Raw genomic sequence first — 26,780 nt, 5'->3', positions numbered from 1 at the left:
ATCTGTGTCGCCCGGGGACCAGGGGTACTCAGATCCAGGCCACGGGGTCACTTCTGTGGGTATCATGGTGGCGTGACCCGGTCTGTGATCCCAGACTCCACAGTAAAAGGGGATTTGGTAAGGGAGATTGTCCGTGACGCCACCCACGGTTGTGGTGAGATTGGAACACCACCGCTGCTCTGGACGGGGATCCCGGGAGTGATGGTATGAAGCAGCTAGATGTTAGTTCTCCCCTCCGTGGGTAGGGGGTTGGTTGTCCCGGGGCCCGGTGAGGTAGGTTGATGGGTAGCAGGCGAGTTACGGGGCTTGGTGAGGTGCAGGGTCGCGGGGGCAGCGCGGTGCCGCACGGCACGGTGGTACTCACTCAGCCAGTAATGATGATGACACAGTTCTCAGTAAACATACGGCTGGATGGACGGGTCCCACAGACGGCTGTGGTTGTTGTTTCTCCCCTGACCCAGTTTGGTGGTGTAAGTCCTTTCCTTCACCTCCGTGCACACTCCTCCTGCATTCCGGTTTCCAGCTGGCTCCCCGGTTCAGTACCTGTGGGCCACCGCCCAGCCCCGGCTACCTACGGTTCCACCAACTGTCTTCCCGGCTCCCTGCAGACGGCCACCACCGTCCGCCCGACTTTCTGTACGAGGGCCCTAGGTTCCAACCCAGGCCCCCGGCTATGTCCGCCTCTCTGCAGACCTCCTCTCTCCTCCCCTGCCTGAACCTGACTGGGCTTGTTTCCTGCCTCAGGCCAGCCAAACTCCTGGGTGGGCGTCTCCATCTCCTGACTCCGCCCACCTGGTGTGTCTGTCTGAGCCCGAGGAAGAAAACAGGTCACTTTGGGGATGTCTGCTGTGAACTGCTGGGGGTGGGGGTGTGTGTGTGTTGTTATCTGTGGCCTCTGGCTTGTCCAGGGCGCCACATTCCCCCTTAGCAAAATGCAGACCGTCCGCGGGCTGCCCGTCCATCACCGGTTTTATTTTTCTTTTAACTGCAAAAAGAATAAAACGTTTTAAACATTTTCACACATGCATTTTCAATCTTCCCACAACGGGATGCACATTACTTTAACGTTGCAACAACAATAAACACTTTTAATAATGGCAACGGAACGGGTCCTTTCGTCACCCACCCCAACAACCTGGCCCTGATGCTGCCCCTAAGACATGGGCAACACCCCTTGACCCCAGTCCAGAACCAGGCTGCCCATATAGTTAACGGGATGGGTGCTTCGCTGCCGTTGCGGCCGGGAGGACTGCCGGAGCCGTCGTCATCTCCGTCGCGGCCGGGCGGACTGCTGGGGGCGTTGTCATTGGCGGTGCCGCTGGGATGGAAGCCGGGACCGGTGGCAGGGCGGTGACAAAGGTAAGACCTGGGGACCCCAGGTCTGGGCTCTCCCTCGCAGACGCTGCGAGCTCCGCTACCGGTGACAGGGGTAACGGGTCAGTCGTGGCGTTGGCCGTGGGCACGGGCACCGAGGTTTCAGCGGTGCCGGACGGACGGGACATCTCGTGCAGCGGTGTTCCAGGAACCAAACACTAGAAGAGTCCTGGCGTCCCTGCTTCCACAGCCGCGCTTCACATGCGGCCGGACGCCATCCCGTCCCCCTTAGTCTCTTTTTGGCACTTCCTTCTTCAGGGGGCGATGCTCCACTTTCGCACCTTTCCTGCTCGGGGAAGACGCTCGAGCGGGAAATTTTTCGCGCCCAAGATGGCGGCTTTGCAAAATTTTCAGCCGGACACCTCCGGCGGTAACAAGGCGCACCTCTACCAAACGGCAGAGCGGTAGGATCCTGTTCGTGATGCCAAATGTGTCACCCAGGGACCAGGGGTACTCAGATCCAGGCCACGGGGTCACTTCTGTGGGTATCACGGTGGCGTGACCCGGTCTGTGATCCCAGGCTCCACAGTAAAAGGGGATTTGGTAAGGGAGATTGTCCGTGACGCCACCCACGGTTGTGGTGAGATTGGAACACCACCGCTGCTCTGGACGGGGATCCCGGGAGTGATGGTATGGAGCAGCTAGATGTTAGTTCTCCCCTCCGTGGGTAGGGGGTTGGTTGTCCCGGGGCCCGGTGAGGTAGGTGGATGGGTAGCAGGCGGGTTACGGGGCCTAGTGAGGTGCAGGGTTGCGGGGGCAGTGCGGTGCCGCACGGCACGGTGGTACTCACTCAGCCGGTAATGATGATGACACAGTTCTCAGTAAACACACGGCTGGATGGACGGGTCCCACAGACGGCTGCGGTTGTTGTTTCTCCCATGACCCAGTTTGGTGGTGTAAGTCCTTTCCTTCACCTTCGTGCACACTCCTCCTGCATTCCGGTTTCCAGCTGGCTCCCCGATTCAGTACCGGTGGGCCACCGCCCAGCCCCGGCTACCTACGGTTCCACCAACTGTCTTCCCGGCTCCCTGCAGACGGCCACCACCGTCCGCCCGACTTTCTGTACGAGGGCCCTAGGCTCCAACCCAGGCCCCCGGCTATGTCCACCTCTCTGCAGACCTCCTCTCTCCTCCCCTGCCTGAACCTGACTGGGCTTGTTTCCTGCCTCAGGCCAGCCAAACTCCTGGGTGGGCGTCTCCATCTCCTGACTCCACCCACCTGGTGTGTCTGTCTGAGCCAGAGGAAGAAAGCAGGTCACTTTGGGGATGTCTGCTGTGAACTGCTGGGGGTGGGGGTGTGTGTGTGTTGTTATCTGTGGCCCCTGGCTTGTCCAGGGCGCCACATATCTCAATACGGTGACTGAGGCAGGATGAGTGGAGAATATTTACATTGATACATATTTATTCGATTGCACTTTTGCTCTTATCCTCTTCCATCTGTGCTACTTATTTGATGTGGGTGCGTTACATTTTTTACTGACCCCATATTCTCTCACACTCCACTTCATGATTGATTTTAATACACAGTGTTTTTATTGATTGTCTTATTTGTGATCCACTTTTTGTTCAATAAAATTATGTTATGTTGCACGCTATACTCTTGTTCTCGTATTCAATTACTTTTCCTCAAAGATGCAGACTTTTTCCAGTATCACTGCTTGAAAGAAAATGTCTTCTACAACCTGGCAATAGGTTTGGTAATTGATTTTGAGACCATCTTCCATTTAAAAGATCCAACATAACTCATCATCAAACTGTCAGCCCATAGAAGTAACCCATCTCCACCTTGGTATCTGAGTCAAGGTAGAGGTCTAACTGACTCATCCATCCGTTCCATCAAGAGTCACTCTCATCGCTTCCATAAAACCTTTGAAAGATCTGACTTCAGAGATTTCATGGTCATTTTTGATGTTTTAAACTCCTGTGTGTCTTGTTCACTGGGGGTCAGGATTCAGCCTTCCTTACCTCAGCCATGACTCTGAGCACTGAGCACCCTGTACTTCTGGGCCGTCCAGGGAGGGTTGCAGTTCTGGAAATGACAGCTCTGGAGGATAATGGGTTTTGATAGTTCTGTGATCACGCCCCAATATCTCAGTAATTTCAAAATTGCTGCATCCCCTGCAAGACTTTTAACAATTTTTAACTTGTCAGAGTCAGTTATATCTTCTTTTTGGTTATTTTTTCCTGAGGAATTCTGCACACCTTGATAAAAGGGTGTTGATATCTTTAAGCCTCACCTCCCCTCATTCCGCAAATGCACATTGCCTGATAGGCTTCATCCTATAAGCAGTCAAATTTTACAGCTAAGAGTTGAAAAATATGCAGAAAAATAATTATATGATCAACAAACTTGCCTAATAATTGTGCATAGTGTTTGGGTAGAATAAGGGTACGTTCCCACAATCAGTGTTAATTGCTTTTTTGATGCTGCGTATTTTCGCTGCTCCTGAAATGGTGCATTCTACTGTACAAGCAAAGGGAATGGGATTACTAGAAACCTCATGACCATTGAGGAAGGATTCTCCAGTCGTGCTGTATGTGTGTTACCCACCAATACCATCTGTAAATAATACACGAACTGCATGTGACTTGGTTTAAAATTGGCCACAGCAGCCTTTATTACCTATTATTTACATACTAACACAAGGGGGCGCCGTCCAACGGGCGACCCCAACAAATAACAATAGGTAACACAGTAACCAATACAGTAAATATACAACCCTGGGTAGGCCCAGTCCAGGAACCACTTCTCACTCCAGTATCCCTGGCCGCAACACACCGACCCAGAGATGAGGTATTAATCACCTACGGATTAACCCCCCAACTTTGCAGAACCCCGTGCCTGCAACATCCCGGAACCTGGAGCCACCATACCAAGATGGTGTCTCTCTGTCCAGTTACCATTGCCTTCAACCGCCTCTGGACCAGACCTACCCCCCGCTGCTGTGACAAAGAAACAACCCAGACAAAATTCCCCTCGGTATTAAACACAAGGGAGGGTGGGCGGGGATCGTTCCATATCCGGAAGTCAAGAGAGAGGGGGGTAAGTCAAGGTCCTTTACTTACACCCCTCAACTGTCCCACCTCTTCCTCCAGGGAACTCCTCCTACCCACCAATCCCTCTATTCTGCCTTATAAACAAACCATTCCTGTTTCCATTAACCCCATCACTCCTTCCCTTCCCTCTAGTCATGTCGCCCCTCCACCCTATGGGTTCCATGGCTTTCTTGACCATTGAGGAAGGATTCTCCAGTCGTGCTGTATGTGTGTTACCCACCAATACCATCTGTAAATAATACACGAACTGCATGTGACTTGGTTTAAAATTGGCCACAGCAGCCTTTATTACCTATTATTTACATACTAACACAAGGCGGCGCCGTCCAACGGGCGACCCCAACAAATAACAATAGGTAACACAGTAACCAATACAGTAAATATACAACCCTGGGTAGGCCCAGTCCAGGAACCACTTCTCACTCCAGTATCCCTGGCCGCAACACACCGACCCAGAGATGAGGTATTAATCACCTACGGATTAACCCCCCAACTTTGCAGAACCCCGTGCCTGCAACATCCCGGAACCTGGAGCCACCATACCAAGATGGTGTCTCTCTGTCCAGTTACCATTGCCTTCAACCGCCTCTGGACCAGACCTACCCCCCGCCACAGAACAGGGCACGTGACTCCTTACGTGGCCTGGACCCGCCACACACCAAAAGCTTGTACCACACCTCCACGCAATCACAGCGTCCACAAAACAGCACCAATAACGTTAAGATACACCCCCATCGCATCTCCAAAACCACCAGTTCAGCGTCACCAACTTTGGCGCCGCCCCCAATAAGGCTCGATTGATACTGCCTACCGCACGAGCCCCACGCCATTCCAACCTGGTCACACTATCAAAACTACCCCACGCTTAAGCCCGGGTATGTCTTCCACAATGCAACAAACCAACAACAATTTTTTTTTTTTATTTTTTTTTAAACATTCATAAATAACTTCTCGAGGTACCAAATCGCTGCCTCCCACTTACTGGACCAGTACCATCGACCCGTCCAGACCCAACTGGCAAAATTCGGGCGAGCCTCAGACCCCCGAGGCCCCGAGAACCAACGAATGCCCAAATATCCAAATGAGGCACACCCTCACCACAAAACCCAGAGGTTATAAACCCACAGATAACACCAACCTGTTACACCAACCCATTCCACTCCCAAAAGACTCAAACGCCCCCATTGGCCTTAACCCGATAACAACTGAGGCCAAACGTAACGCCGACAAACGAGAGGACTCCCACCTCCCAATACTTTTCACAACCCCTTTTCTGAGACCACCGAGGGGCCTCCGTGGCAGCCCAATCCAGAAGGAATACGACCCGTAGTATTCCGGGCGCCCACCCCCGCCACTTGCAATCAAGTCTGCAGCACTGCCACAAAATGGTACCTTAACTAACGTGACACAACAATAACCCTGGGCGTCCTCATAACATAATTCCGCACCCGGGACCGCATACAACAACACCAACCTTCACCATCCGCCGAACCTGATTCAGTGAGCGACGAAGCCGGCGCTCAACCCACTGCACCACCGCGGACCCATCCTCCAACATTCAACCTCCGCTCTTAACCGTAGATGGGCTGACCAACCCCACAATCTCAAAGCCCCCCAAAAGGCTAACACGAACCGTTGTGGACAAGAGGAAACAAAACCCGCTCGTGCTCAGATGAACATAGCAACCACAAAACACTCACCAAACGCTGCCACAAAACAACGGAGACGGACCCTTGTGTCCCGCTCCCTCACACCCGTACGACAAAACCCCTTCAAGGCCTGCCGCGCACTAAGATCCTGCGAAAACATCTCTCCACATCTAATCCTCAACAAGACAGCCACAGCCGCCACCCTCTGCTCCACTGCCGACGCCGGCCTAGCAACCTGAAAACCGTTACTCACCACTGCCAACGCCGCCACCAAATACTCCACCAGGCTTTCCTCACACATGGCCCCAAACCACGTTATCCGCGCCACCCACACTTCTGGATATCAGCACCAAATAACCTCAGTCACTGAGCTCCGAGCCGCTCCCCAACACAGCCACACCAGACTCCACAAGCCCTCCGGACACACCGTGCCCACCTCGTCTGCTACCCGGCCTCAACTCTCGAAACCTGCAGAACTGGAAGGAAACAAAGCAGCTGCTATACCCTTGGCGAACCCCCAGTACTGGTTGCGCCACGCATAAATTTTTTTTTTTATTTTTTTTTTAAAAAACGCATACAATTGAGAAACCAACTGCCACAAGTACGCCACCCTTGGCCCCAGGATTAGCAAACCAACTATTAATCTAATTCTCCACCAACTGATAGTCAGAATGACAGCACACCTTCCTCTCGGAAAAAACTGCCAACCTCCACAACTCGACCCCTACCACCGATTGGAAGTGCTACCCACGATGCCCAACCCGAAAACAACTGGACCCGCTGCAACCGAGTACCGCAGCCACGTTCCATCAGGTACCACCTTACCCAGCCAGAATCCGCGGCCACTAAATCGCCGTAAGAAAAACAAAAAACCTCCTACACCATCAGATCATCATTGATCTCCCTCGTGACCCACACAAATGATCCGATGGCTGCACCCTTGGCGCAGCCATCGCCAGCCGTCCAGCAGACACTAGCCCCAGCGGCGTAACTCTGCACCCGTGGTTCGACCGCCCCAGCAAAGACTGCACCGCCTGAAACCACACCGTCTTAGCTGGCCTAACTGCCTCTATCACAGCCCATAGGACCACCCCATTACCCACAAAGCCTACATCTCTGACCATAACATCAAACTTTATCCCCCACAAACCGTATCACTGGCGTTGGACCCTCAGTCTTCGCCTGCGCCAACCGGCCCAAAAAAAAAAAAGAGTATCCACCACCATCTGCAATGAAACAATCAACCCAAACGAATCATCAACCCGCCAACCCGATGGAAAGAGAATCAACCTATAATGAATGAGAGGTGTAAGCTTGGACACACCACGCACCAAACACTCCACCAAGGAATAACCGCCTCCAAAGGAACATAAAATGGGACAAAACCCATTAGCCCCCACCGATCAACATAATAATAACTCCCCTCCCCCCCGCAGCACCCGAACTGCTAACTAGCAGGGTAGACCAGTAACAACCTAATGCCGCCTCCAAAACCGCCTTTGCCATCAATGCTCCACGGCTCACTGCCTTTACCAAATCCCACCCTCTGTCAAACGACACATAATAAACCGCCGACAATTCTGGAGCCAAGCAGGCATACACCGATGACTCCTCCAGATAAGATACGTTTTGAACAAGCCGAAATATATATATATATATACATACATACACACACATATATACACATATATATAAATACACATACACACACATATATACATATATATATATATATATATATATACATACATACATACACACATACATACATATATATACACATACGGCTCCTTCCCGGCACTGCCCCCCCAACAGAGAAACCCAATCATGACAAGGAGGGCCCCGAATGGCCCACCCATCCTGCCCAAAGCCACTTCCTGACCCCTATTTCCACCGACAACCACCAGGCGTCCCCTAGCCCAGCGCAAACTTCCAATAAGGAGGCGAAGATCCACCAATACAAATAGAAAGACACAGAATTACTATGATCTTTACCACCACCCAACACTTATGCTTAAGACAACCGTCCGCGCCAAATCTGCACCACCCATCATTCTATGCCCCCCAAACAACCCTCATTGTCCGTGTCGCCGGGGTTCCAAGCCCCGAACCGCCAACTGCCCCCCAAAAGGGGCTGACTAGGAGCCGCCATCCACTGCAGCCCTAAGGATGTGCCCGTATGATCCTACCGCATACCGGCACGCAACACCTTCCCTTGCTGAAATTACTGGGCGTACTGAAGCCAGACTAAACCGCCATATGACCTAACACGCCACCCCAAATGGATCCATATAACCAAACCATGCCGAACCAATTACCCAATTCCTTCCCCTGATACCCTTGCCAAAAACGCAAATCCCCGCAGCCACGTTGCAAATGTACGAGGGGTGAGCCTCCACCGGCGCTCCCCCCCCCTCTACTTATCCTTCCCGGAATCACTTGGCTTAACCTAATCCAGGTGCCACTGTTCCAGGGGGAGCAGCGAAATTATTTCTACACTTTCCCCCATTCAAATCTTATCCCTCACATCCTCCAGCAGGTGAGCCCCCCCCAACGGGCCTTCGAAGTACCCATACCTCTCACACTTGGCCACTGTCATCCAGACGCACCACCTCACCCCCTCTTCTTTCCTCACCACTCACTCTGTCACAGCCCTTGCCGCCTCTGCCCGAAAATGCTCCCCTGCCGCCTCATGCGCCCTCACTCTGCTTGCCGCACCTGCGCCCACTAACCACCGATCCCGTCCATGCCCCCGGCGGTGCATGCGCACTCTCCACAACCGTATATACCACTGCAGTAAAATACCCCATGCCTGATCAAAACACAAAAACCCACTCGGCGCTGCCGTGTCCGCAGCCGCCCCCCCACCAACTGCGCCCCAACCCTGCCGAATCCACGGCCGTCTCACCCGACCGCGACCCGGCGTATCCTGGAATAAAAGTCATGCCATCCGGACATCTGATTCTTCCGTCGCTGCTTCCTCCTCCTCCTCGCTGGAGCCAACCGCCTCTGGCTCATGTAACGCAGACGCCGCCGAAGCGCTGCCACCACCACGGCCGTCCTCCTGGTACGCCGCGTGGGCACCATCCTCCAAGCTCCATCTTCTGTCCCGCGGCGACAACCCCGGAAACCGTCCCGTCCCACGGGCTGCCACCGCGGGCCTCATCTTCTGGCCCGACCCCCCCCTCCCGCTGCCTGCAAGGACGGGGGGGTACCTGTGGCCCGACCCGCTGCCAGCAGACTCCCATCCAGAGCCGCCAGCCTTCTGCCCTCCTGGGCCCAGAAGGCATCCGTCCGCCGGGCCCTCCCCCCCCTGGGGGAGACCGCCGCTGCCGGGAGCTGCACGCCTGCTCTGGGTGACCAGGCAGGGACCGCAGGGCCCCCGCCGTCACCCCCATGTACCGACGCCTCCCGGGCATCCGTCGCACCAGGCTCGCCTGCCCTGGTGCCGGACCCCCTGCTGGCTGCAGCCCCCCGCCCCCCCCCCCTCCACCCGCGGTGGGGGGGGGGGATAACGCTGGCCTCCGTCCTCGCCGGGCGCTCTCCTGGCCAGGAGCCGCCGCATCCAGCCCTCCTGGGCCCGTGAAAGCCTCTGTCCGCTGGGCCCTCCCCCTCCTGGGGGAGACCGCCGCGGCCGGGAGCTGCACCCTGATCTGGGTGACCAAGCAGAAACTGCAGGGCCCCTGCTGTCACCCCACTCACCGCCGCCTCCTGGGCGCCCGTCGCACCAGGCCCGCCTGCCCTGGTGCCGGACCCACCACTGGCTGCAGCTCCGCGGCCCCCCCCCGCCGTCCGCGAGGGGTAAAGCTGGCCTCTGTCACAGCCGGGCGCTCTCCCCGTCCGGGAGCCGCCGCATCCAGCAATCCAGGCCGCGGCTCGGACCGGAAGTAGGCCGCAGACTAGCCACGCCCCCTTCCCGGTTGCCGCGGCCCGGACGGAGATTCCTCCCGCGGCCGGAGCAGCAGCTAAGTACTGCCCTGCCCCACGTCACTACCGCGGAGGATCCCCGAAGGGGCTCTCGCATCTCCTCCTCGCTCCCCCCGCACACGGCCAGTACCTGAGAGATGAGGGAGGGGGGGGGACGCCGCCCGCAGCTGACAGGGGAGCGAGGGGAAAGTGCCAACGGGTTAACCCCCAGCAGCCAAGACGTGGGACCGCGCTGCCAGGGGCCCGTGCACTGCCATGATGAATCCGCTGGTCCCGGATAGCAGCCATCCTGTCGCACGTCCGGATCGTTCCATATCCGGAAGTCTGGTGATGTGAGGGGCTGGGGAACCTCCATCATGACGTCCTTGTACAGATCTTTGTGTCCTTCTAAATACTCCCACTCCTCCATGGAGAAATAGAAGGTGACGTCCTGACACCTTAAAGGAACCTCTCCAGTCAGATCGTTCCATATCCGGAAGTCAAGAGAGAGGGGGGTAAGTCAAGGTCCTTTACTTACACCCCTCAACTGTCCCACCTCTTCCTCCAGGGAACTCCTCCTACCCACCAATCCCTCTATTCTGCCTTATAAACAAACCATTCCTGTTTCCATTAACCCCATCACTCCTTCCCTTCCCTCTAGTCATGTCGCCCCTCCACCCTATGGGTTCCATGGCTTTCTTGCCCACTGTGCTTCTTTTTATGCTGCATAAACTGACCTCCAAGACGCACCGCGTCTATTTTCCTTGAAGGAATGCTCAGTTTTCTGTGTGGAATTTCACCATACACTTGCATGAGATGTTAATTAGCAATTCCTCAGGTAAAATACACACATGTATTTTTGGTGTGTTTACATGGCAGAACTCATCAAAACGAATGTAATGCATACCTAGTGATGTCAATACCAGGACGTTTCAAAAACAAAACAGCTTTTTTAAAGGATGAGACACCAGAGATAAAAGAGAGAGTCAAAAATGCGATAAAAAGGTAGAATCAAAAACGAACACAAAAAAAGGCAATAAGAAAACGCAAGTAATCTAACATGCAGAGATCGTGCAGAAATTTAGAAATGTCAAAAAACTCCACTGATCCTGATGGTGGGAACGTAACCTCAGGGCACAAGCAAACACATGCAGCTGGCCACTGTATTCAGGTGGACGGCGTATGCATCTAATATTAAACTCTTGGAACAATGAAGAAGACTCAAAAAATGGCTGAATACAACATACATTAGTAGGGAAACTTTTGTGCTTACATTTTAGGATTAAATAGTTTTCTCTTAAAAAAAAAATATGAAAAGGCTACATGTCTTTACCAAAAGGGGTTAGACCATGAAATCTAGGTAAAATCATGTCCCAATAGCACATTTATCTAGTTCCAACAGAATTGAAGAAAAGGGTTGTCCAGCACCATCCGATTTGACTTTTTAATCCACGTCAGACTTCTTCATTTCATGATAAAAAAAACTTTTATTGTGCATATTTAAAATCATGCTTAAAAACACGTCTTATCTTACACGTTTCAAGCTCCTAAGAGCTCTTACTCAAAGCCATAGCTGGACAACCCTTTTCTTGAATTCTGTTGGAACCACTACTCAGAAGCCGGCCTGTTGTTTGCCCATGCACTTGTACTGCCCCGGGCTCGGCCGCAACCGAGCCGCTCGGATCCGGGCTCGCTGGTGCGTGGCTCGAGCGCCTCCGGACCCGGGGCCCCGTGGTCCACTTCGATCTGAAAGGGGGGGAACTGGCGGTTTAGGGGACGTAGGTGTACGGCCGGAGCCATGTTTGAGTTCGTGACGCCACCCACGGGTTGTGGTGAAGGTGGACACCACCGCTGCTATTGCGGGACACCCGGGGGAGATGTTATGCAGCAAGTTGTTAACCCCTTCGTGGGCAGTGATGGTGGCCCCGGGACGCGTTGGGAGTTGTAGTTTGGTTGGGCGGTGCAGGGAGGTGCGCAGCCAGAGGGCACTGTTGTACTCACGATTAGGAACACACACAAGTCTCTGGTAAACCAAGTTGATGGTGGTCAGTGCCCGCAGCCGGCTGCATCTGGTCCCCCACCCGGTTGGTGGTCTCTGCCTTTCTCCTGCACCGTGTAGTGTAGCTGTGGACTGCCTGCACTTCAGCGATGGGAGTCCGCTCCCCGGCTTTGCGTATGTCGAGAGAGCCCTTTTGCCCGCAGACGCTGGCCCGTGGGATCTCTCTGCTTGTGCGGTGGCTTTCTAACCCCCTCGTTGGGCTGTTGTCTTCAGTCGGAACTTTGGGTGGGAAAGGACTTATAGTCCAGACCGCAATCAGTTAATTATCTCGGTCCAGTGGCTTCTGGACCTTGTTTCAGGGTCTGAGTACCCCCTTTTGTGCTCCGGGTTCCAAGTCGGTTCCCCGGGTCAGTACCGGCGGGCCACTACTCTGTCCCGGTCCACCACGGTTCCACCGAGCCGTCTTCCTGGCTCCTGCAGGCTGAGGCCACCACTTGCCTCCTAGCCAGAGGTACCAGGGCTCCTACCCTGGCACCTGTCAGTTAGTTGCAGACCTCCCACACAGGCCTGCCTCCTCCTCACTTCACCTCCACTAACAGACTTCTCAGACTAAACTGATGTTTCTCCCGCCTCTGGCCCTCTAAACTCCTCAGTGGGCGTGGCCAACTGTCTGGCTCCGCCCCCTGGTGTGCCCATCAAGCTCAGAGATGGGTGACTAGAGTTTAATGGTTGGCTGATGACACCTTTTTAAGGGACAGGTGTTGTGTGGGGCGCTAACTGTGAATACCTGGCTAGTCCAGGGCATCACACACTGACCACTATTAATGGACTTGGCATAGGTGAGCTGAATCCCCCCTCTTTTTCCTTCTTGTAATGTGATTGTACATTTATCTGGTAGCTGTAATCAGGAAGCATGCATAATTGTCTAAAGCCCGGTTTACACGCTGCAATATATCTAACAATGTGTCGACGGGGTCACGTCGTAAGTGATGCACATCCGGCATTGTAAGTTACATTGCAGTGTGTGACAGGTACGTGCGATTGTGATTGAATGTTAAAACGTTCATCGCATACACATCGTACCTTTCTCTAGAATTGCACGTCAGATTGTTCATCGTACCCGGGGTAGCACACATCGCAGTGTGTGACACCCCGGGAACGATGAACAGATCTTACCTGCGTCGTGCGGCTCCCGGCCCACAATGCGGAAGGAAGGAGGTGGGCGGGATGTTTACGTCCTGCTCAGCTCCGCCCCTCCGCTTCTATTGGCCGGCTGCCGCGTGACGTCGCTGTGACGCCAAACGTCCCTCCCACTCCAGAAAGTGGACGTTCGCCGCCCACATCGAGGTCGTATGGACGGGTAAGTACGTGTAACGGGGGTTAATCATTTGTGTGGCACGTTCAACAAATTGAACGTGCGGCACATACGATGGGGGCGTTGCAAATCACATACGATATCGTATGCGAAATTGCAACATGTAAAGCAGGCTTTATATTAGACTATTGGAACAATGAAGTGGTTACAGAAAGTTATTGCTGGAATTGTGTGAAAAAATGTTAGTAATAAAAAAGCAGTCACTCCCATGTCCAATCTGGTACATGAGCACTGAAGGAGCACACCATAATGGCATTAGTCTTTGATCTATCCCTATCCTGTGTGCTCTGAGCTCTCCTATCCCAGCATATACGGGCATAATATGCCATTCCTCGGTTGGCCCCTATTTTTATAGTTCCAGTGATTGGCTGTGCTACATCATGTGATCAGATTCCTGCAATGCCATTACATTAGCTCTCTCACTCATCATGTGTGAAATGGAGTTTAGCATTTCATTTTTTTGCCGATTCTTGAGAATTGAATGGCGGATTAATTGAATTTGCATGGAACTGCGATTTTCAGGAAACTAAACTCAATTTATTCTCTCATCTCTAATAGTCAACATCCAGGCAGTTGCCAGAAAAGTGTATAATCCTGTAGTTTGCGGTTTGAGCCCCCTCATCCAGTACCCAAGCATATATCCCTACAGTCCATAGATTTGTGTTCTTAGCCTCAGAGTCCAAATCTAATTTCCCAAGTTAAACCTCTGACTTGCTTTACGCAGTAGTGCTCATAGTTCATTAGAAGCGCAGGCCAATTAGTTGTGTAAGTATAGGTATAACATCATTCCAAAGACCAGTAGGGTAAAATGATCAATGGTGGATTTACGGTTGATGTAGTTGAATAGCCAGGAGCCTGATAAAGGAAAATACTAAACAAAATTGGCCCCTTGGCCTGAGTATGGCCCTCAAAGATAATACGTTTGGATATATACCCATGACTGAAAGTGTTGGCACCCTCTAAATTGTTCCAGAAAATGAAGTATTTCTCCCAGAAAAATATTGCACTACATCTTTTGTTGTACACGTTTCTTTCCTTTGTGCGTAGTGGAACAACACAAAAAAAAACAGGGAATAAAAGCAAACTGGACATAATTTATTTTTTTTTGTATAAAGATAAAAAACCTCTATAATCACTAACGCTATAAACATACAAATATATCTTGAGAAACTGGAAAAAACAAGTGGAATATATTGCAAAACAATTTAAGAATATTTATTGAATACAAAAAGGACAATAGTGCTATTAAAAGTAGTACATAAATAAAAAAAGGAAAGTAGTGGCAGGAAACAGCAAACTGCCGGCACTAAATATCTATGCCATAAAGACATTATCATGGACGGTGTGTACTGAGTCCGATGATGCGTGCCACCTGATATGTGAAACGTGCGTTAGCCTTCATAGGGGAGATCCCAGTCCTTCTTTTACACTGCTGTCACTTTAGTCCTGTAACTCTTTTTACTGTATTGTATATGGTATGTAACTATTGTCCTATGGGCTAATTCCTTCATAGCTTTACTGTATTTGGTATACACCTATCATTGATTGTAACAGATATTACTGTGTATTACTCGGTGTGTATAGATTGGACTTGCTACGGCTCAGTACAATTTATTATGATACATACCATCCATAATAATATCTTTATGGCATAGATATTTAGTGCCGGCAGTTTGCTGTTTCTTGACACTACTTTCCTTTTTGTATTTATGTACTACTTTTGATGGCACTATTGTCCTTTTTGTATTCAAACAATATTCTTGAATTGTTTTGCAATATATTCCACTTGTCTTCTCCAGTTTTTCATGCTTATTTTGTGGTCTTGCAAACATCCTATGGGTCACCATACAGGTTTCCCTGAGATTTTTCTTATTTCTGAATTTTTCTAATGTGTTAAGTATATTCTCATGGATTTTTTTTGTTCTAAATATATCTTGAGGTAGCTAATATGTAAAATACAGCAGCAATACATTATTGAATAACCCAGGTGCAAATTTTTGTAGTGGAAAAATGAACCTTATACTGCAGATTGGGATAATAAAAAACACAATTGCAACATTTTATTAAGTTTAAAGTGATTATGTTTTGACGTGACAATATGTTGTTTTTTGATCTGAGGGTTTTTTTTTTAATTTTTCCTTTCTTATTTTATCTTTATGGGGATACAGCTTTGTTTTTCTTATCCAAATTCCCTCAAGTGATGATTCCATCACACTGACATCTATGATGTACAGTAAACCAATATGTCTAATACTATTAATACAAATTATTCATTACAATGTCTATATATTTACTAATTAGTGAAGAATAATAATAATAATAATAATAACAATAATTTGTCAACCTAATATCACATATACATACATTTGTAATGTTATGTGAATGAATATTATTTCTTAATTCATGTCTGATCTTACTGTTTCCTTGTGTTTCAGATTCCACTATTTAAAGATGCATTAGACACTTTTGTTGCCTTGTACAAATTTGTACCACAAGAAAATCAAGATTTAGCAATGAGGTAACTGTCTTTTACTAAAATATGAGTTCAGAACAGCTCTAGAAGTGCTATTGGTAAAAAGTATTGAAAGAGTTTCTAGCACCATGTATTCTGATAGTAGTATGAGCTAGATGCTGAGACTCTGACTCAATTAATATGCTACTTGCTGGTCTTTATGCAGTCACTTTAATATAATCACTGTTTTCTCTGTTGAAGTTTTAGTAGTAGTCCGAATGCTGAACCCTATGTAACGTCACACACCACTGATTGGCAGCTTAAGGCTGCTAATCAGTGGTGGAAGCATCATTGGACTAGGAGGCATGAGGCCAGTTATCCTGTAGTGATAATCTCTGGCTGATAAAACACTGATTTTATTGAAGTAGCAACTTACAACTTAGTAAGTGACATTGCTGGTATCAGTTTCTCAGCTCCTACATCATGCTGATATCAAATTACATAACAAAAACCTGCTGACAGATTTCCTTTAAGCATGCATTGTATTATTGCAATATTCTTTTGGTATACAGTTCAATATAACAAGAAATTTTATTTTCTAAAGTTACCTATTATAATTGTACATTTACAGTACATGTTGGCCCTGATTTACTGTACATGTTGGCCCTGTTTACTGTACACATTGGCCCTGATTTACTGTACACATTGGCCCTGATTTACTGTACATGTTGACCCTGATTTACTGTACACGTTGGCCCTGATTTATTGTACATGTTGGCCCTGATTTACTGTACATGTTGGCCCTGATTTACTGTACATGTTGGCCCTGATTTACTGTACACGTTGGCCCTGATTTACTGTACATGTTGGCCTTGATCCATCACTGCCTTCGCATTGTTTTTCTCTGTAGTTTTGTGTGTTCATTATTATTTTTAAGTCTATTTTTTATGTGCTTGACTATTTTTTATGTAGTTTTTTATGTAGCTTTTTGAGTTCAGTTTAGTGATTCCAGATGTTTTTGTATGAATCATCAATTGCGACTGTTTCAAAAATTGCAACATTTGATGCAACTCCACTCTAGTCATTACCTATTGCATTTTCGAATACTCCAGTATTTTGGCCCAATTTTTGCACCATTTTGCACAACGTATAGATTTTGGGTCCAAAAAGTCACAAAAACAGTTCAACACAGAAAAAAAATATTAGTCTTTGCTTCAAATTCATGAATCATGTGCACCATTTTGAAAACTTTGGTGCCAAAAACAGAAACTAATAACAAAAAGCAAAAAAGGAAAGTATCTTAAGTGCTTGCTACAGTACCTAAAATGATCTTCTTAGATATATATCTATCTTTAAGTCCTAACCCCTTCATTAATTAGTTTTATTATAAAATCCCCTACATTGCTCGATTTAGCTAATTCCTAAATGTGTTTGTTTTTTTTCACTTCACCTCCTGTGATGTTTCGTTTCAGAGGTCTGGAGAGTTGCACTCACTTCTCTGCAATATCTACAACCTCTCCTGGAACAGTGCATCATTAGGGGTTGGGGCTGCAGTTACTTACTAGACTTTCTTACATCGCCATTCTCTAAAGATGTCCTGGTTCCACAGTGCTTGTAAAAGCTGTGGAAAAGGCGAGTGCAGTGCTGGCACTCTGCTACTGTCTCCATGCAGCTTCTAACTGTGAAACAAGATGTTGCCACGGAGTGATGATAGAAGCAGTGAGTGACTCCAGTACCGCACCACAGCTTCTATCACTTCCTTCAAATGAATCGTCATCAAGGGGCAGTGCTGGTGTTACACAGTTTCTATCACTGTCCCTTTATGATTTGTTTGAGGGCACTTATAGAAGGTGTGTGGCAGCGCTGGTGTCACTTGCTGCTTCTAATTCCACCCTTTAACAATGTTTTGTTGCACAATTAGAAAATGTGCCAGAGACAGAAGCAGAGTGCCAAAACCATACTTACCTGTCTCACAACTTCTATAAGCACCGTGGAACCAGGACATCTTTAGACGGCAGCAATGCAAGAATCTGTAGTAAGTAACTGCAGTGTCACCCCTGATGATATCCTGTTCAAAAAGAGATGGTAGATGCTGCAGAGAAGTGAGTGCAGTCCCAGCTTCCTGGGACTTCACGCTTGAGAGCTCCTCCCACATTTAGCAATTATCTAGATAGGTAGAAGTTTAGGGTATTTTAAAATGAATCTAATTTCAAAAGGGATTAGGTTGTAAAGTAATATTTATTTAATTATATGAATGTATACCTTACCATCATATAAAAATAAACACTGGACAATAGACAGTGATTGAAAAATATCAAAAGGATAAAAATCAAAGTTGAATATCAAGATTTTCTACTGTAAAGTAATAGAAATTGCATTTTAGGGTACTGGACCATTCCTTTGAAAAAAAAGGAAGTACTATATCAAGGCTTACATTCAGGATTTGCTCAGTTATAAGGAATCTGTCACCAGGTTTTTGCTATTCCATCTGAGAACAGCTTGATGTGAGGGCAAGGGTTCTGATTCCAGTTATGTGCCACTTACTGGGCTGCTGGGCACAGACAAGAAACTTACTGTGTACACTGTGCAAAGACAGAAAGCTGTCAATCCGTTGTGGTGGTGGGTTCTCCACAGCTCATGACTATGGGGGACTACATGGTACAGATTTACTAGTCCTCTAGTGATAATCTCTTGCTGATAAAATAGCAATTTTAGCAACATTCCAATAATTAGCCCAGTAAGTGACACATCATTTCAATCAGGAACTCTCTCTACAGTATGCTGCTCTCAGATTAGGTAAAAAAAAACCCCATTGTGACAGATTCCCTTTAATAGTACAATTCCTGAAGCTGTTTTTTGTGTCGGTATTCAGCTTAGGAAATATCCTGGCATCCCGGCTTTCTGTGCCTAGTTGTGCTGTATACTTTGACTTGCTTTTCTTGGCATCAGGAGATTCTGCAGGTGCAGATATGAATGATTTATTACCGAACACTAAATGACATCTGTTACCTGAAATGTTTGCACAGTTTATTCATGGCCCAAATGTTACGACCATGACAGATAAACAACATCCAAGTAGACAGTGCTGAAATCTGGTTTACCCTACACCAGCTGAGGCTTTTCATCACAGCAGAACTTTACAGCCGCAGTGACAAAAAGGAACATTATTATGTAAAGTGCGTGTAGAGCAGCCAGGACCTAGTACAAATCACGCCTGTCACTGAGAGCAATATCTGCTGAAGGGACCAAAGTGCGTGCATCAGTGCCTGGCTGTAACTGCCCCAGCATTTCAGAGAAAACACCCTTTTTACAGGCCATAGCCAGAGATGAGACTATTTCGGCATCGCCCCACACAGCTTCTGCCCGCACCACTACAGGTGATTGACAGATCTCTTGTTTTGGATAGCAGGAATTCATCAGCATAGGAATGGAGGCTTATTTTTCACTGTACTCTGCAAATGGGGCTGGACTGCTGACATCAAATTGGTTGACAACCAGGTCCCCCCTGCCTAACTGGGGGAGCCGGCTGTCAATCAGCATGACATCCAATGTCCCGCCCTGCAGAGCGGATGAGAAGCTGTCGATTTGTTGTCATCACATTAGAGGAAGCATCTGAATCGCCAGCAGGAGCGCTCTGTGCTTTGGAAGAACGGTGCTGGGTACAACAGCAGGTACAGTAGGTAGCAACTACCTGCCTGTTAGGGCTTAGGCGGCATTAAAAAAAAGTCCTGGATATACCCTTTACGTATTAATGTCGCGGGCGGAGGAGGGGACGCTGCGCTCTCCCACTGCTCGGGTCCGGCTGCCGCTGCTGCGGCCTGCTGCTGCTCGGTGGCTCGAGCGATGGGCCAGATCCCGGGGACTCGAGCAGCGCTCCTCGCCCGTGAGTGAAAGGGGATTGGTTTTTGGGATTGTTTATTGTCCGTGACGCCACCCACGGTTGTGGTGATTGTCTGGACACCACCGCTGTTCTGTATGGGGATCCCGGGAGCGGTGACAGGGAGCAGCAAAGTTGTTAGTTCTCCCCTCCGTGGGTAGGGGGTGGTTGTCCCGGGGCCCAGTGATGAGGTGGGGGATAAGGGATGGCGGGGCCGGTGCAGGGCTTGGTGGGGTGCAGGGACGCGGGGGCAGCGCTGTGCCTCACGGCACGGTGGTACTCACTCAGCCTGAGACGTTGACACAGTTCTCGGTAAAACACACGGCTGGAAAGACGGTTCCCACGGACGGCTGCTGTTGCTTTTCCCCGGTAGTTGATGGTGACGGTCTCTGTCCCTGCACCTAGTGAAATGTTGGTAGCGATGGGTTCCCACTGGTAACCCGCTCCCCGGCTTGGATATGGGCCGGAGGAGCCCCTCTTTGCCCGCAGGCGCTGGCCCTGAGAAACTGGTGCCTTGGCGGTGGCGGTGTCTCTCTCCTACGGTTGGACTGTTGCCTTCAATCGGGACTTAGCTGTTGGGAGACCCAGGAGGTCCCCTTCACTGACGGATTTGGCAAATTCACGGCGACTCCTAGCCTTGTCGGGATCCGAAAGGCCCCTGCCAATGGTGCTGGCTTCTCTTCGTATACCGCTCCGGTACCGCCGGGCCACCACCCGTCCACGGTCCTTTCGGCAACCTCCGATCAGCCTCTCCTGCAGACGGTCATCGCCGTCTGCTAACCTTGCTGTTCTCAGTCCGGGGCACACACCCGGACCAACTTCAGGCTTTCTCAACTGTCACTTTCTCTTCCACTTTAACTCCTCTCTCTTGCTCCTCTACCACTCCCTTCTCCAACTCTCACTAAACTCAACTCAACTCCTTCCACTTCCTCCTCCAAACTCTATCTGCCTGTGTTTTCCCTCCTCCAGGACTGTGAACTCCTTGGTGGGCGGAGCCAACTGCCTGGCCCACCCCCTGGTGTGGACATCAGCCCCTGGAGGAAGGCAACAAGGATTTCTAGTGTAGCTTTGGTGTACCTATCCGGGGTGTAGGGTGTGGTGGTGTCATGACCTGTGACCCCTGGCTTGCCCAGGGCGTCACATTAACATGGAAAAATATCCTGGATGTCAGACTACTGCAAGGCTAAAGTGTTATGGCACCATTTAAATTAAAACAAAATGGCAGTGTCGCTCTTGGATGAAAACGTTTGTGCCCCCCTGTTTAGCACAACCATGGGATTTTGATCAGGAAAACGTTATAAAGAATAGTTCATATCAAACCAGATTTCTGATGAAAGGGACTTTGTTTTGTTTAGAGTTTGCCATACAACTGCCAGGAATAATAGCTTAGTCTGCAGTAATATTCTTGGGGTCAAAAATACTGGATATCATTTTTTAATCCAAATCAGTTCAGGCAGAGTTCAGGAGCCACAGTGGCCCCATGTCTATCCTACCATAGAGCAGGCTTCCCATATAGCAACTTTTCCCTTTCTGGCTAATGTGAGCTTAGTTTGAGAATATGCATAGTTGCTTAGAAAATAATACATATGCAGCAGTTTCCTGCAGTTTTTATAAAATTTATTTTAAACCCAAAGCCAGGTGTCAGCCATAGCCTTCACACTTAGCTCTCCTTTGTGTCAGCTATACCAATTGTGGTTGTCCAAACTAATATAACACTGGTTTTGTAGAAGCACATTACAGCTCCATGCAGGAGTTGTAGAGTCAATGACAAGATCACTTCCCATACTTCGAGATCTTTAGGAAAGGTTTTGACAGGAGCTTTAAATAGATGAAATTTAATCCTTGCCTCTACATTTATGGCTCGTCATGTGCTAATATTCAACTGGCAAGGACAGGCTGAACAGTAAAAGAAAGGAGGCAGTGAAGTGAATAATTGTGCATAACAAGGAGGAATTATGTATGTGCTCTTGAAGGGAATCTGTCAGCAGGGTTTGGCTATGTAATCTAAAGACAGTATGAGTTATGGGCTGAGACTGATTCAGGCCTCCCACACACTCACGTGAAAATCACGCACGTGCCGCGAGACACGTATTTACCCTGCGTGTTATGTGTAGGTAAGTACATGTCTCTGGTACATGCGGGCCACGTGTGTTCTCTGTGTGCTATCCGTGATAGCATACGGAGAACAGGTAATTTACATACTCACGTGGTCCTTTCTGCTGTCCGTGGTGCTGATCTTCGGTCTCCAGCCCTGCCGACTCCCCGCTGCTGCTGCTGCCGGCCGCAGTGAAGTGAATATTAAATGAGAATAATGAGCGGCGGTCGGCAGAAAGTGACAGCAGCGGCAGAGACAGGAGGGCTGGAGAAGGTGCGTTAAGCTTTTTTTTTTTTCTCGGACACGTGTGTTTTCTCTGGCGCATGTGACACGGGATCACATCCACACTACATCCGTGTGGTACGTGTGCGGCCCGTGTGACACCCGTGATGCTGGAGAAAAACTGACATGTCAGCATGTAGGAAAACGCACACATGTACTAACGGACACACGTTCCGTGTGGTTTTACGTGTGTGTACCTGCTTCAAAAGGGTAGCATTGATGTACATGTCTCCGTGCCACCGGTACGTGTAAAAAATGGCAAACACATACCGGCGGCACGGATGTGTGTCGCAGGCCTTAGACTGTGTGCTGTTGGTTCAATATAATGAATGTTTTATCAGCGGGAGATTATCACTGCCCAGACTAGGTACTCCATGAGCCCTTTTCCAGCTATGCCCCCAGCAATGATAGCAGCTCACTGTCAATATACAATGTACAGAGAAAGCTGTGGTGCAGACAGGGATAGCTTTGTGAGATCTGCTACATGCTACACCTAAAAATTCTGATTGTGTCACAACTACTGCACTCAGTAAACAAAGTGTTATAGTATGGTTGGAATCTGGGTCTCTTTTCCTGCGTTAGACTGCTCTCAGATGAGGTTTCAAAAAACTATTGATAGATTTTCTTTAACCCCTTTATGGCCATGGACGTACCTACGGTATATATCCTAGTCGTATCGGTCCCTCACACAGTGAGCCTGCAGCATTATTCCCCACACATGTCAGCTGATCTGATCATCAGACATGTGCAGCAAACAGGAGAGGGTGGATCAGAGATCCACCCATGCCTGTTAAGCAGGCTTCACATCAGCGTCTTTCTGCCACAATGTGGCACAAATGCGGTACAGTTCATTACAGTTCACAGGCATCATGGCAAGCTTCAGTCATGCTGTCACATGCCCTGGTCACATGACTGCATGTGACTGGACCTTGCAGCGATGCCTATGAACTGTATGGAACTGTACTGCATTTGTGCCGGATCCGGCAGTGTGGCAGTAAAACGCTGATGTGAAACCAGCGTTAAGTAATTAGATAGCACCGTCAAACTCTAAAAGCGCAATCTAATGTGCACTGGAAGGGATTGCGCCATTCCCTACTGCAATCGGCGCTCCAGTGAGCAGAGCACTGGTGGCAGAGCACCAGCATTCACAGAACAGCCTTTCTGCTGTTCAGAGGGATGCTGAAGCATTGCTCTGATCAGGTGAAGCTATCGGACAGTGCAGGCTTCCAGTCCCCCTTAGAGGACTAGTAAAATGAATTAAAAAAAGTTTTACAAATATGAAAAAAATAAAAAAAAACTAAAAGTTCAAAGCACCCCTTCTTTTGCCCCATTCAAAATAAAATAATAATAATAATAATAATAATATTAATAATAATAATAATAATAATAATAATAATAATAATAATAATAATAATAATAAAAAATACACATATTTGGTATCACTGCTTTCACAAATGCCCGATCTATCAAAATATAAAATTAATTAATCTGATTGGTACACCACCAGAATTAAGTTTTATTGCATGCCACAACATTGCATTAAAATGCAATAACAGGCAATCAAAACATCACATCTATCCAAAAACGACAACTCAAGACTAGAGTTGATTGAATCCGCCAAAATCCGGGACCGGCAGATCCCTGCCGGATTGAAAATAAAATCCGGATCCGCTCCGGATTCCGGTGCCAATATAAGTCTATGGGAACCAGAATCCGGAGATTAAAAATGTTTGTGGAGGGGATATGGAGGGAAGGAGCGCACGCGGTGTACTCACCCAAGGCTGTGTCATGGCGGCACACTCCTTCACGCTTTTCCCTACCGGACCCGATAATCCAATATTCATTGTTTTGCCCGCCCACAGGCTCGTGTAACTGGTTACAGCTAGACGCGCCCCCACCCTGAGTGGCAGCATGTCAGCTGACTGCAACCAATCACAGGCGGCAGGATGGCCAGTGGGCGGAGAAAGCAGTGCAAGTGTCTGCATGTCAGTATGGTGAACGTGCATGTCTTTCAGAAACACATGCATGTTCCTGTCAGAAGTGTGCGGCTGTGCCGGTGGTGCGCTGTCACACTCGTACAAGTCTGACATGACATCAGCTGACATAGCCTGCCGCTCTCTGAACATGAGCGTGCATGTACACAGAAACACATGCACGCTCCTTTCAGAAGTGTGCGCGGCTGTACCGGTGATGCGGCTTTTTTTAATTATTATTTAAATAAATAATTTTTTAAAAAATCGACGTGTGGTCCCCCCTAATTTTCATCCCTAGCCATGATAGAGCCGGCTGGGCGCCTGTATTCCAGCCCGCAGCCGCTGGGTATTGCCGCATCTATTGGATGTGACAATCCCGGTCCAATACCGCCTCTTTTCGATTGCCCTGGAGCAGTGGCACTCGGGGCACTAAGGGGTTAATAGCAGCGCACAGCTGTTACTAAGCCTTAGGTTAGTGATGGCACAGGCGTCTATGAGATACCTGCATCACACAAACCTGTAAGTGAATGTAAATAAACACAGACAGAGAAAAATCCTTTATTTGGAATGAAGTACAAACCACACACCCTCCTTCACCTCTTTATTTACCCCCAACACCCTGCAGCTCTGCCGTAATCCACATGAGATCCCATGCCGCTTCAGCTCTGCAACATAACACAGCCAGTGGCCACAGAGCATGACCGCTGGCTGTGCAGACAATGACAGCCGTGATGACTGCACGGCAGGCTGATACTGTCACAGGCTGGGGGCGCGGTCTGCCTGCAACCAATCACAGATGAGAGGACGGCTGGTGGGCGGCAAAAACGCGGAAAGCTGTGTGTATACGATGCACAGTACATGAAGTGAATGCGCGACCCGGAAGCAGTGTGCCACCATGACACCGAGTCTCAGTAAGTATGAAACGCTGTTTTATTTCTGTTTTTCTTTATTTTTCAATTATTTTCCCCAGTGCTGGATCCGGATCGTCCATCCGGAATTCCGGATCCGGATCCAGCACCCAGAAATCTTTGAAACCGCGTGGATCTCGACTTTTACTGTTCGGCTTCGCTCAGCCCTACTCAAGACACAAAAAAAAAGTTATCTCACAGCCCCAGATCCCGAAAAATGAAAACGCTACGGGTCACGAAAAATGGCGACAAAACCACAATTCTTTTTTTTTGACAAATTTGTGAATTTTTTTCACCACTTTGATAAAACTAAAACTATACATGTTTAAAATCTAAGAACTCATAATCACCTGGGGAATCATATTACCAGGTCAGATTTACCATACAGTGAACATAGTAAATAAAAGATCCAAAAAACAATCGTGCATTGCACTTTTTTCGCAATTCAATTTTTTTTGCCTTTATATGTGGCAGAATAAATTGTGTCATTCAAAATTACAACTTATCCTACAAAAAATCAAGCCCTCGTATGGCTATATTGATGGAAAAATAAAAAAGGTATGTCTCTTGGAAGAAGGGGAGGAAAAAAACAAAAACGAAAATTGGAAAATCGCCGGGTGATGAATGGGTTAAAGTTCTTTTGAATGCTTACTGACTTTCCCCACAGTTACTTTAATGACTGACATTAGTAGTTATCACCCAGCATCTGTTAAGCATAACATATAGATCATATAAACGTAACAGCTACCAACATGATGGCCATCGGGCTGTAGTATTAGCTTAGTCTGCCTCAGCTCTCTGTTATCTGAATGACGTAACTGCTCTCAATGACTTACATTGAGTAGTGTCCTACACAAATAGTAAAGGCGTGTATGCTATTGCCGTAATATGCTGAAGTTGTCGAGTTGCCCTTTGTTACCTGTGGGCCAAGGTATTTTAAGTCATCTATGTAATAAAAAGCAATTACTATATCTTCATGTTTTCATTCGGAGCGGCTCTTCTGATAGATTGAAATGCATAGTGCAATATAATAATAATAGCAGCAATACTGTATGTACAATGTATGTTCATCTCATTTAAAAAACGATAAACCATTTTTGTTTGGTGGATTTCTATTTTTCAGACCAGGAGATAAAATAACTATATTGGATGACTCCAATGAAGACTGGTGGAAGGTAAATTTCATTCATTTGGCAGCATGTAATATTCTTGTATGACAATTACTGACATTTCTTTTGTCCTACATCCCTAAAAACTATATATGAGCTATATTGATATGGTAAAATCACCATAAAACATCAATATGGATCCTCTTGTTATGAAACCTGGGGTTAACTAAGTTGTCCAGTCTAAATCCACAAGTCTGCAGTCACTCTATGTACTATAACTGCAGACTTAAATCCTCACATCATACACACTGTGCGCTATGAGGATTCTCCAGTGTCAGTGCAGGAGCAGTGGTCATGGAAGTTAACAGACTTGTGGTCGTGTTCCCTCATGAACACACCAAAATTGTTGTGATGATGTGTGATCTTTAATGTATAGTGTGATGGGAAGTATGTACTGTGTAATTGTAGAAGTAGGTTGTTTTATGTAACTGTTTTGATTAGTAATGTTCTTAGGCAGGAATTTATTTTGCCAAGAAACAGGGAGTTAACACAGTATGAAACAGTTAACAGTTGGGACTGGACCATAGTAGTGCGATGGGTTAATATCAAGTGACAGAGATGGTGTCCTTTTATAAACTCGGACAACCTAAAAATAGAAGTCCTTTTCAGAGCTACATACAGTCCTTTCTTTAGTAAAACCACTGCTGCCTACATTAAATGTAGGG

The 26,780-nt window shown here is 48.2% G+C and overlaps 1 protein-coding gene across 1 annotated transcript in view; it reads left to right on the top strand.

Moving 5' to 3' along the window:
* STAC (SH3 and cysteine rich domain) overlaps positions 1 to 26,780 on the top strand; it is a 439,669-nt gene that overhangs the window by 364,849 nt on the left and 48,040 nt on the right. The window contains exons 8-9 of the mRNA XM_075315072.1: positions 15,795 to 15,877; positions 26,070 to 26,121. Coding sequence (XP_075171187.1) covers positions 15,795 to 15,877; positions 26,070 to 26,121 — 135 coding nt within the window. The remainder of the gene's footprint in view (positions 1 to 15,794; positions 15,878 to 26,069; positions 26,122 to 26,780) is intronic.

The sequence above is a fragment of the Anomaloglossus baeobatrachus genome, chromosome 6 (assembly GCF_048569485.1).
Source record: "Anomaloglossus baeobatrachus isolate aAnoBae1 chromosome 6, aAnoBae1.hap1, whole genome shotgun sequence".
Classification (NCBI taxonomy): Eukaryota; Metazoa; Chordata; class Amphibia; order Anura; family Aromobatidae; genus Anomaloglossus; species Anomaloglossus baeobatrachus.
This window is presented reverse-complemented; position numbering and strand designations above follow the sequence as displayed.